The sequence below is a fragment of the Miscanthus floridulus genome, chromosome 11 (assembly GCF_019320115.1).
Source record: "Miscanthus floridulus cultivar M001 chromosome 11, ASM1932011v1, whole genome shotgun sequence".
NCBI lineage: Eukaryota > Viridiplantae > Streptophyta > Magnoliopsida > Poales > Poaceae > Miscanthus > Miscanthus floridulus.
This window is the reverse complement of record NC_089590.1, coordinates 42,853,907-42,864,567: the sequence shown is the minus strand read 5'-3', so window position 1 is coordinate 42,864,567 and position 10,661 is coordinate 42,853,907. Positions and strand designations below refer to the sequence as shown.

Sequence of the window (10,661 nt, the reverse complement as noted above, 5' to 3'; positions counted from 1 at the left end):
TTGTCCGCGTCCGATACAAAGTCTTCAAAGCTCACGCGTTCGCGTCCTACCTGATTCCAATATGAAGACCAAATCTACGTGTTCGCATCCAATACAAAGTCCTTATACCTCACACGTTCACATCGAATTACTATAGTTGAACAAAAAAAAAATTGCTCTGTGCAATGCACGGTCAGCCTATTCGTTTGGCTGTGGCTTGTCGTAAACGATCGTAAATTTCCAGCCGGAACAGTATTTTTCTCTCACACAAACCAGCCAGTAGTACTTCTTCACGAACCAGCAACGATACGAACCAGCCAACCGAACAGGCTGACAAGCCTGTTCGTTTGACTGTGGCTTATCGTAAACGATCGTAAATTTTCAGCTAGAATAGTATTTTTCTCTCACATAAACCAGTCAGCAATACTTCTTCACGAACCAGCAATAATATGAAGCGGCCAACTGAACGTGCTAGTCTCTTGAAAAATACCGGTCATATGCCTCACATGTCGCATCCCTAGGTGAGCGTGTGCTATTGGCATATTCAGGCTGTTCGTTTGTTGGTTTCAATCAGCTCAAATCAGCCAGTCAATAGTGTTTTTCTCTCACAATAAATCAGCACCAGTCAGCTCAAACCAGCTCAGAAACCAACCAGCGAACAGGCTAATTGCTGGTCCGACCGGTTGTCTCAGCGTCCAGAAGCAAATTGATTAAAAAAAATATTGCCCTAGGCTTATATGTCATACGCGTAGATATCAGGCTCTGGTGGCCTCATGTACAGATATATGTTTTAATCCAAAGGTTTGGTTGTTTGCTATGCCGCCTTCGCCTTCGCCTTCCCCGAGAGGTTCTCTCGTCTTCGAGCCAGCAGCAACAGAGTCGTCGTCGCAGATGGATCGGTACCACAGGGTGGAGAAGCCGCGGGAGGAGGAGGCCCCTATCGGCGCCAACGAGATCCGCATCACGGCGCAGGGCCGGCCCCGCAACTACATCACCTACGCGCTCGCCCTGCTCCAGGTTCGAGTTCGACCCACGCGCCTACGCTCTGCTGCTACTTGCTCCTCTGCTTCCGCCGCCGTCTGGCCTATCTTTATCTACGATTCTAGGTGGAGGAAACCAACCGCGGTTTTTATTTTTACCCCGAGGATATAAAAGGCTAGGGTTTTAACTAAGTGCTGGTTCGGCGAGCATGCGGTTGTGCGGGCCGCGCGGCGAGGGTCTGCAGTTGTCTCGATGGTGCTCCTGCGGTTAGGGCTTCGAATTTGAATTGTTTACTGTTCTAGGGCTCGTGCGGTTAGGGCTTCCAATTTGAATTATTTACTGTTCTACTAGGGCTCAGATTGCGGCTACGCTTATTATTCCCCCCAATGGCGAGGAGGGGCCGTAGCAACCATCTGCTGGCGTTGGTTGCGGAGTACTATTAATTTCGTTATTTTATTAGATTGCGTTGGGCAGGAGTGGTTTATTGGTTTGCATCATTGTTGTACATGGTGGATATGTGGGGTCTCTGTGCAGATGCATCTTTTACTATTTGACTAAGGTACTCAGTTTGGATTTTTGGATTGAATTTACTAATGTATATGAAATTTTCACATGGATTGATTACTATGGATGTTGAATTATGTACTGTTCATTAATGACTCTTTGTACTGTTGCTGCTAGTTGTGATGATGTCCATTATGCTTGTAGGTTGATTTGAATTTTACAAGATTAGTTTACTACTAGTCTGGGGAATCCACATGTCTCGATTGCCTAGAATGTCAATTGCTGTTTGTCTCCTAAATCATATATTAAATGTTTCGGTTTCTTGTTCCTCATCAATTACAGGACAACGCAACAGATGACATTGTCATCAAGGCTATGGGAAGGGCGATCAACAAGACAGTTGTCATTGTGGAGCTTCTTAAGGTGGAATTGTGAAACACCACTTGTTAATGAATGATACCCCTTTGTAGTTATGCCAATTATTGACCCATATATGCTATATATGTCCTGAGCAGAGGAGGATTGCTGGTCTCCATCAGAATACCTCTATTGAATCCATTGACATAACTGACACTTGGGAGCCGTTGGAAGAAGGCCTTGTCACGTAAGGGGCACTAAGTTTATGTTTTCTTCAAAACAGATTCAGTGTATTTTATCTGACCCCTTCATTTTTCCATGGCAGTCTTGAGACCATTCGCCATGTGTCCTTGATCACTATTAAATTGTCAAAGAAGGAGCTGGATACATCATCCCCAGGGTACTAATTTCCTTCTACCACATCTATTCAAAAATTTGCAGACCTGAATTTTTTTAACTAAATAAAATATTGTTCATTGTTCAATTTATCTTCCATTATCTTCTATACATTGTTTGTGCTAGGATAAATTTGTATCACCTATGTCTACATTTTGCTATGTTTTCTCAAATTATAAGAGCAATTCATACTTGTGTAAGCATAAGAGGTAGTAGATTTAGTTACAGAGGACTTTCCTCCAAACAGCACAACCCTTTCTCATACTTTGGAGAAGCCTGGCATTGGTTTGCCAGATTTGTGATGTGCTGACCATAACTGTTTCGCTTAGCAGTTAGGGTATCCTTTTTTGTTCACTTCTATTTAAATGGATTCTGATGCATTATTTCTCTTTGTGAAACATATATAATGACATGAACATGACTTGTTTCTTTTGCAGTTACCAGCCACCCATACCAGCTGACCAGGTCAGGCCAGCAGCTGAGTTCGATCAGGATGCAGGTGTGCTGCTGTTAATCAGGAATCTTTGTAACATTTTCCTCTTGTCCATGTGACCAAATATTTTTATTTAATTTCTGCAGAGGCTGTACCAAGTAGTCATGGAAGAGGACGTGGTCGTCGGGGCAGGGGCAGGGGGAGGGGAAGAGGTACGCTTGGTTATTATTGTAGTTTCAGTATGTTTCTGTGATTTGACTTACTTTGATATATCTCTGATTTCCTCATTGCATTTGGATCACTGCGATGTAGGGTTCAGCAATGGGGGAGTAGACTATCATGATGAGTTTGGAGAACCAGAGGAGGCTCCCCGTGGATATCGTGGCAGAGGGAGGGGCCGTGGAGGTCGTGGATCTTTTGCACCTGGAAGGGGCTATGGTGGTGATAATTATGCGATGGACGATGCTGGTGGATATGATGATGGATATAATGCACCACCTATGCAAGGATATGGTTAGTTCTGTTTAGATATGTTCTGTGTCGTCTCTAATTTCTTCTTGCTAGTTGCTTATATAGGATCATCTTAGAATTACTCCCACTTTTTTTTTGGCTTTGAATTAGTTAGGAAGTAGGTGGTTTTATAACATGACGTTTTAGTGAAACATTTTTTCCATTATTTTCTACCATCTCCCAAGATAACTTTAGCAATCATGATTCTTTATTGGACATGAAACTATATGGAATTAAAATATTAAACGTGCAGTAACTTTATCAGCATCCTGTTTCTTTTTGAGCTATTTATTATGTAAAATAAAAAATAGGAAGGAATTGCCTTTCTTTATCTTCAGAGTCATCTGAAAATTCCCCCCTGGGACGAGTACTGAATCATTTGTTATTAACTGCAGAAGGTGGCAGAGGAAGGGGCAGAGGTCGGGGCCGTGGGCGTGGAAGCCAAGGCCAGGGACCTCCTCCACAGCAGTAGATTGGCTGGTGCATCAACTCTGGGATATGCCATAACCTCCGTTCTTTCCAAGTGTTACCGTCCATTGTAACTTTTTATCTGGTTATTAGGTTTATGTTAAAGTTGACATAGTGGACTCCAGTGTGGGGGATGAGGCTAGTTATGATTTTGTAGCTAGGTTATTCGTCCATTTGCCTATTTATTATCTCATCAGATCAGACTTGGTGCCGTTCCAATTGTGTAAAACGTGTTATCTTCAAAGTTAGTAGTTCAGAAGATTCATTTATGTTGCAAATCACAGACTGAAAACGTTTGTTTTCAACTTGAATACCATCGTTCTGTGAACATGATAGTGAAATGCACTTGACAAGTTCAGCGTCTAGCCAAAATTCTGTTAAGTTCAGCGTCTGGCCAAAATTATGTAAACTAGCAAGTCTTTCATGTTTTATTTGGCTGTCTGTTTCGCCGCAATTTGTGGTTTCTGAGTTGCCGCGAGTATGTGTCAGAGCCCTTTGTTTGTAAATGTTGTTTGCTTCCTATTGTTCTAGCTACATTGACTTTTTAGATAACCCTTAATTTCGAGTCTTAATATCTCCCTGAGTAATCGATTTCTCAACACCCAGCTCTTGAGCGATGAAGAACTGAACTCTTTATCGTCTCAAGGACTTGATCCTAGCAACTTGTTCACCTTTGTGAACACAGTTCTGTCTTTGTTAACACTGGCTTTAGTTGTAGTGAGTTGCTGGTCGCTTCAATAGATTATCACAAGCAGAAGTGTAATATTTTCGGCTCCCTTCAACTTAAAGCAGCTCAGCTGCTGCTGCAAACTAATGCTTGTCGCAGCTGCAGTTGCAGCCGCAGCTGGCTGTTCCGAAACAGGCCCGCATCAGGAAACACCAATGAGAAGGAAGTCCACTGTTGTCCCTAAGCCTCAAGTTCATCACAGTTCACAGGCAACAGGTGGAGTTGTTGGAATAAAAAGAGCTTTCCATGGAGTCGTTAATTCGTTATTTGCAACAACATTTTGTGTACGCAAAACTGTAGTATATTCCAGCAAAATAAAAGAGAAGATTACAGATGAGCAAACCGACCCAGAAGAGCGACACAGTTGAATGGAAGATTTTATTAATTTTCAAGTGCATTACATCCAAGAAGTCATGAAAATATTCTTTCGGCCTCTGCCTAACAAAGAAGCACATAGCCTTTAATAAAAAGAAGTCATGCACAATCTAGTGACACTAAATCTGAATACTAGAACGCCACATATATACCTGGGAGACCTTGGCCAATCGTGCAAAGTCTTAGCCTTCACAACCAAATCCTTCTGAAAGATAGCCCATATATAGAGCCGGTGTATAAGCTCGTGTGGGTTCGTGTGAATTCAATTCTTTTGTTGAAAGAATGGGTTCGACGTGAGTATTTCTAACCGCTTCCGTGAGGCTTGATGGCTAATAATATGGCCTGGGTAGCTAACATAAGCCTAATTATTTTCATAGACCCTAAGTATTTATTTTAATTATTTTGTTCAGTCAAAGGGAAGTGGTTTATAAATGACTGGACAAGCTGTAACTGCTCAAAAGCTTCAGTTGAAAGTGGGACACTGAATTGATCCTCCAAATGTTGCTGGTTAAACATCATGCAGACAGAGATTGATCTTCTTTTTGCAAAAGAATAGAGTTCAGGATTTTCAGAGAGCATAGGTTGCTGATTCCACTTATCCATCCAGAAAAAACAGCTCTGCCCATTTTGAATTTGGACAGCGGAGGAGGATTTGTGGCATTCCAAGAGCTTTAAAATATCTTTCCACCAAAAGGATCCTTTTTTGCTGTGATTTGGAAGTTTTCCATTTGGGTAATGTTTTTCCCATGCTAGTGACATCCAAGGAATATCTTTCTTGTTGAAGAATTTGTCTTGATTTTTCAAGAGAAGGGCTTCATTCTGTTTTTGCAGGTTGATAACACCAAGACCACCCCCTTCCTTAGGGATGCAAACCATTTCCCAAGCTGCCTTTGGTTTTTTTTTTGAATTGATGTCTGCCCCACTCCAAAGACAATGCTTTCTAAATTTATCAATCTGCTTAATGACCCCTTTAGGAAGAGCAAGAGCACTTAAGTGAAAAGTTGGTAAGGCAGTGAAGACAGAATTAGTTAATTCCAACTTGCCAGCTTGGGAAAGAAAACTTAAAGTGGAAACCAATCTTTCACATTTTGTTATTAGGGGAAGGTAGTCCTCAATTTTTGGTTTGGTCAGACCCAGAGGCAAACCAAGATAGGTAAAGGGGAAAGCTCCTTTAGAACAACCAAAAGTGTTGGCAAGATGGCTAAATCTGTCCTCAGGTATGTTAATAGGCACCATCATTGATTTTTTGTAATTCACTTTCAACCCAGTTGATTCAGAGAAAGAGTGCAGCACAGATTTTAGGAAAATAGCTGCCTAGAATCCCCCTCCATAATGATCAGAGTGTCATCAGCATACTGGATTGCAGGGAAGTTAGTGGAGGAGTTGAGGGGGATTGGAAGATTTAGCATCCCAAGATTTTTGGTTTTGTTCAAGATGGATTGCAAGAGGTCAGCAGCAAGAACAAAGAGGAGGGGAGAAAGATGGTCTCCCTGCCTGACTCCTCTTAAGCAGTGAACAGTTTTCCCAGGAACACCATTTAGCAAGACTTTTGAGGTGCTAGAGGAAAGAATGTTTTTGATCCACGTAAGCCAGGTGTTGCCAAAGCCTTTAGCCTCAAGCAATTTTAATATGGTGTTGTGTTCGATTTTATCAAATGCTTTTTCAAAGTCAAGTTTCAAAATGACGATCTCTTTCTTGGAGTGATGACAAAGGTGTAGGTATTCAAAAGACCAAGCTAAACAATCTTGGATAGTCCTGCTTTTAATAAAACCGTATTGATTTTGATGGATCAGGGGAATGATAACATCTTGGAGTCTGTTGGCTAACAATTTAGTAATGAGTTTCATAAAGCTGTTGAGCAATGAGATTGGCCTGAAATCAGAGATTGTGGAGGGGCTTTGGTTTTTAGGTACCAAAGTTATGAATGAAGAATTGATGCTGTGAAGGCAGACATTGTTATCCTGAAAACTCCAACACAGATCATAGAAATCATGTTTGATATGGCTCCAACATTTTTTGATGAACTCATTACTAAATCCCACAGGCCCTGGAGATTTGTCATTTGGGAGATTTTTCACCACCTCATCAATTTCAGTGGTAGTGAAAGGGTGCTCCAGACATTCAACACCATCATGGGCAAGGATGAGGGAAGGAAGATCAAATAAAATTTCCTTTAAATCAGTTTGGCCAATTCTTTGCTTAAAAGAATGCCAGATGAGTCTTTCTTTATCAGCATGGGAGGAAACAAAGTCACCATTATCATTCCTGAGATTGGTAATAATGTTTTTTCTGTGCCTCAAAGTTGCATTAGCATGGAAAAATTTAGTTCTTGCATCCCCCAAGGTAGCCCACTTAATGGCACCTCTTTGCCTCCAGTATACCCTTTGCTGTTCCAGAAGGGCAAGAAGCTTTTCTCTTAAGATGTACCTGAAGTTCCATTCTTCCAATCTTAAGTCTCTGAATTCCTCCAAAGATTCCAAGAGTTGCAGAGTTAGAGAGATATTTGCAATGGAGATTAGATAGGTTGGAGCTCCAGACTTTTAGGGCAGCCCTCAGATTTTTGAACTTGTTTGTGATGATTTTTGCCTTATCTATCAGAGAGTTGTGAGCAAACCAATTTTCAGACAGGATATCTTGAAAACCTTCTCTGAGGAGCCAGTAATTCTCAAATCTAAAAATGTGGGCTTTTGGAATATCAGTTGAAATTGATATGACCAGGGGGCTATGGTCAGATACCTCCATGATTAAAGCTTTAGAAGTTGTTTCAGGATAAGATAGGGTCCAGCTGTTATTGGTCAGAACCCAGTCCAATCTCTCCAGTAAGGGAAGGTTTTGCATATTTGACCAAGTATACTTTTTGCCATGTAAAAAAATTTTAGTTAATCCTAAGTGACTGATGCAGCTGTTGAAGAGAAACATTTCATTGATATCAGCACCCTCCCTATTTCTGTTCTCAGGATATCTGTACAGATTAAAATCCCCAAGGATGATCCAATCCTCATCATTGCTAATGTCTAAGCTTTGTAGCCATGTTATAAATTCCCTCTTGCCCTCTAGGGTGTAAGGGCCATAGACATTCATCAAAGTCCAGAGGCTATCATTGTGCTTTGAAGAGAAGTCAATAGCTAAGGCCATATTATTTGCAAATTTGAGGTTTCCTTCAAAATAAACAAACTTCCAAGCCACAAGTAACCCCCCTGATGCACCAGCTGAGGGAACAAAAAGGTAATCATCAAAAGTGGCTGGTAAGATCTTTCTGACAAAAGCAGCATCAAAGTTGTCCTTCTTTGTTTCTTGTAGGCACACAATGTCACAATTAGTTTCCCCAACTTTATTTCTAATAGCATCCCATTTTCTGACAGCATTTAACGCCCTCACATTCCAACAAAGCACATTCCAGTTTCTGTTGTGATTCATGATTCAAAGATGGTTGATAAAAAGAACAGGCCAGATGGCAACTTTAACATTTCTGCTTGAACAGACAAATGAGCCCAAACTGACAATAGTCTTAACAAGCATTCCAGAGGTTGCTGACATAACATCTTGAGTCTTACAGCATGATGGCCTAATACATAAGCTAAACTTAATGAAAAGAGATACTTCTCCTCTGAACATGTTACAGGAGAAAAACAAAAGAGGCCCCAACACAATGGGTTCAAATGCTAGCTTTTGTTGCCTTCTTTCCATTTAATCAGCAAGAGAGTTTGAGGCTGCTCCCTCCTAAGCCTGATCTTCCTGCATGTCTTCAGATCTTGGCTCCTCTTGCTTGTTTCCATCATTGGAACCATCCTCTGGATTGTTCATCAAAGCCTGAGTAGCTGCAGGTTCCTCTATTACAATCCTGGCTCTTGCAATAGGGTGAGTCTTCTTCCTCTTCGCCTGCAAGAGTTCATCACTGAGCTCAGACTCTTCTAAGTTACAGAAATCAAAAGCAAGTTTCTTAATCACTTCTTTCTTTAGGATTGGGGGGTCAGGAGCACAGGCCAAACATTTCTTATTTGTGCAGCTTTTAGATTTGAAGCCCTTGGCTGATTCTTTTAATCTAGTACTTCTTCTTACCTCTGTCTCAACTAGGACCCCCACCCTTTTAGCATTCCTCTTCTTTGAGCTTGAGGATGGGACATCTTGGGTGGCTTCATCCACCTGGTCCTGCCTGCTCCCTTCACTAACTGATAAGCAACAGAAATTATTATCAGGGCAGGACAGTGGGATAGAGAAATCAATCAAACTAGCTTCAGTGTCAGACTACAGAAACTAAGGTAATCTAGAGGATAGGAGGTTTTTAGCCCATTGGAAGTTGGTAGGAGACCGTAAAAGAACTGTGAAAAAATTATACCAGGCCATTGGAATGTTGATGTGAAGGGCTGAGGTGTTACCTAAAGCAAAGAACCTAGCCCACAGCCTGGTTGCCTCTGCATTCTTGTGCTGCTCCCACGCTGGATCCCTGTCCTCAGTCTCTAGCAAGACTCTGCCAAGTTGTAGGTTGTTATTCTGTCCCTGATTCTGAATCAGCTGATTGTTCTCTGCTATAATAGCTTCAAAGAACTCTTCTTCATTAGGGATCAACTGATTGTCTGCCTGAGGGTCAACCAACTAGTTTTCTGGTGCATGTTGTTCTGGTGGAAGTTCTTGTCCTTGTTCAACCAAATAGCCCTCCTCCCCTGGCTGGATTAGCTGATCTAGAGGCACTTCATCAACAATCCAATAGACTGGTGAAACAGGAGCAGGAGCAGGAGCACCAGGTGAACCAGGAGCAGGAGCACCAGGTGCAGCAGGGATGTTGATGATCTGATTTTGATGCAAGTCGTCACTACATCCATGAGTTCTTGTTCTTGTGGGTTTAACTGATATACTTCATTCTCATGCTGAATGAGGTACTGTATCTCTTCATTATCCTGCAGTTCATTGATTTCTAAGAAGTCCCCATCATGTTGAATAGGGTTAATTATGACTGGATCAAGGTTCTGGTCCGTAGGAGGCTGATTCAAATCAAGGTTGACATTCTCTTCTGGTTGTGGCATTTCATTCTGGTTTAGGACATGTTTAGTATCTTGGACTGCCTGCTGCTGATTCAGAGCCTGGATTTCCATTGGCCAAGCATCCCAAGCATTCTAATTCTGTCCCTGATTTTGATCTAGATCATGGTCTTGATCTGCTTGATTATTCTGTTCATTCTGCTCACTGACAGGCTGCCCCCAACCAAAAAAGTCAAAGGGAAGCCCTTGCTCAAGATCAATGTTCTCAGGGATTGGGTCCTCCACAGGTGGGGCATCTCCCTATGGCTTGTGTTGCGGCAGTTCGCATTGGATGGTCCAATTTTCACCATAAATGGTGTCAGGGTCTTCATAGACTATAAACTGTGGCACTTTCTGGACATCCTTGACTCTAGCTCTAACAAGCAATCTGGCCTTATATCTTTCGTCCGCCTCATATAGCAGCACCTTAGCAAAGCCACCCACAGCATGCTGTATATGCCTCTCAGTCCAATAGTCATTAGGAAACCCAAGCAAAAGCAGCCAACACTCATGATTAAACTGAGCCCGACGCCAGTTTCTTCCCTCATTGTGCTTATGGAAGGTGACAAGGACATTGTCAAAGACATGAGGACTCTCTTGGACTAATGTATCACGATCATAAGCATGGGTGAGACGGACTAAAGCCTGACCCAGAGGAGTAGGCTGGATATCTTCAAAAGTGACCCTCTTTTCTAGGCGCAAGAAATCTCTGAGAACTGCTCTAACAGCACCAAAGTGGAGAGCCGCGTGAAAGCTCTAGTTTAATTTTGGTTAATTGATGAAACCCTAAGTGCTAACCTAATTTATCAAAGTGATTATGAGATATGTAGCACTACTCCAAGTGATGAAGCAATGGCGAAGATCATGACGATGGTGATGGCATGGTGTGATCAAATGCTTGAACTTGAAAAGAAGA

At 41.9% G+C, this 10,661-nt stretch overlaps 2 protein-coding genes across 2 annotated transcripts; one reads left to right on the top strand and one right to left on the bottom strand.

The window, feature by feature from the left end:
* The first annotated feature begins 748 nt into the window (after nucleotides 1-748).
* On the top strand, nucleotides 749-3,973 carry LOC136493424 (uncharacterized). Its single transcript, XM_066489511.1, has 8 exons — nucleotides 749-996; nucleotides 1,807-1,887; nucleotides 1,980-2,068; nucleotides 2,147-2,221; nucleotides 2,655-2,716; nucleotides 2,797-2,862; nucleotides 2,963-3,163; nucleotides 3,556-3,973. Exons 1-8 carry the CDS (start codon nucleotides 796-798, stop codon nucleotides 3,630-3,632), a joined length of 852 nt encoding a protein of 283 aa, XP_066345608.1. The 5' UTR covers nucleotides 749-795; the 3' UTR covers nucleotides 3,633-3,973.
* A 3,109-nt stretch (nucleotides 3,974-7,082) lies between these two features.
* LOC136491837 (uncharacterized) lies at nucleotides 7,083-8,147 on the bottom strand. The gene has a single exon (XM_066488059.1). It carries the CDS (start codon nucleotides 8,145-8,147, stop codon nucleotides 7,083-7,085), a length of 1,065 nt encoding a protein of 354 aa, XP_066344156.1.
* Nucleotides 8,148-10,661: the final 2,514 nt, after the last annotated feature.

Excerpts from the sequence above, each read along its gene's own strand:
- LOC136491837 (XM_066488059.1), bottom strand. The coding sequence starts at position 8,147 with ATGAATCACAACAGAAACTGGAATGTGCTTTGTTGGAATGTGAGGGCG.
- LOC136493424 (XM_066489511.1), top strand. The coding sequence starts at position 796 with ATGCCGCCTTCGCCTTCGCCTTCCCCGAGAGGTTCTCTCGTCTTCGAG. Across the intron at positions 2,222-2,654 it reads CTGGATACATCATCCCCAGG|TTACCAGCCACCCATACCAG; the intron begins GTACTAATTTCC and ends TTTCTTTTGCAG. Across the intron at positions 2,863-2,962 it reads GGGCAGGGGGAGGGGAAGAG|GGTTCAGCAATGGGGGAGTA; the intron begins GTACGCTTGGTT and ends ACTGCGATGTAG.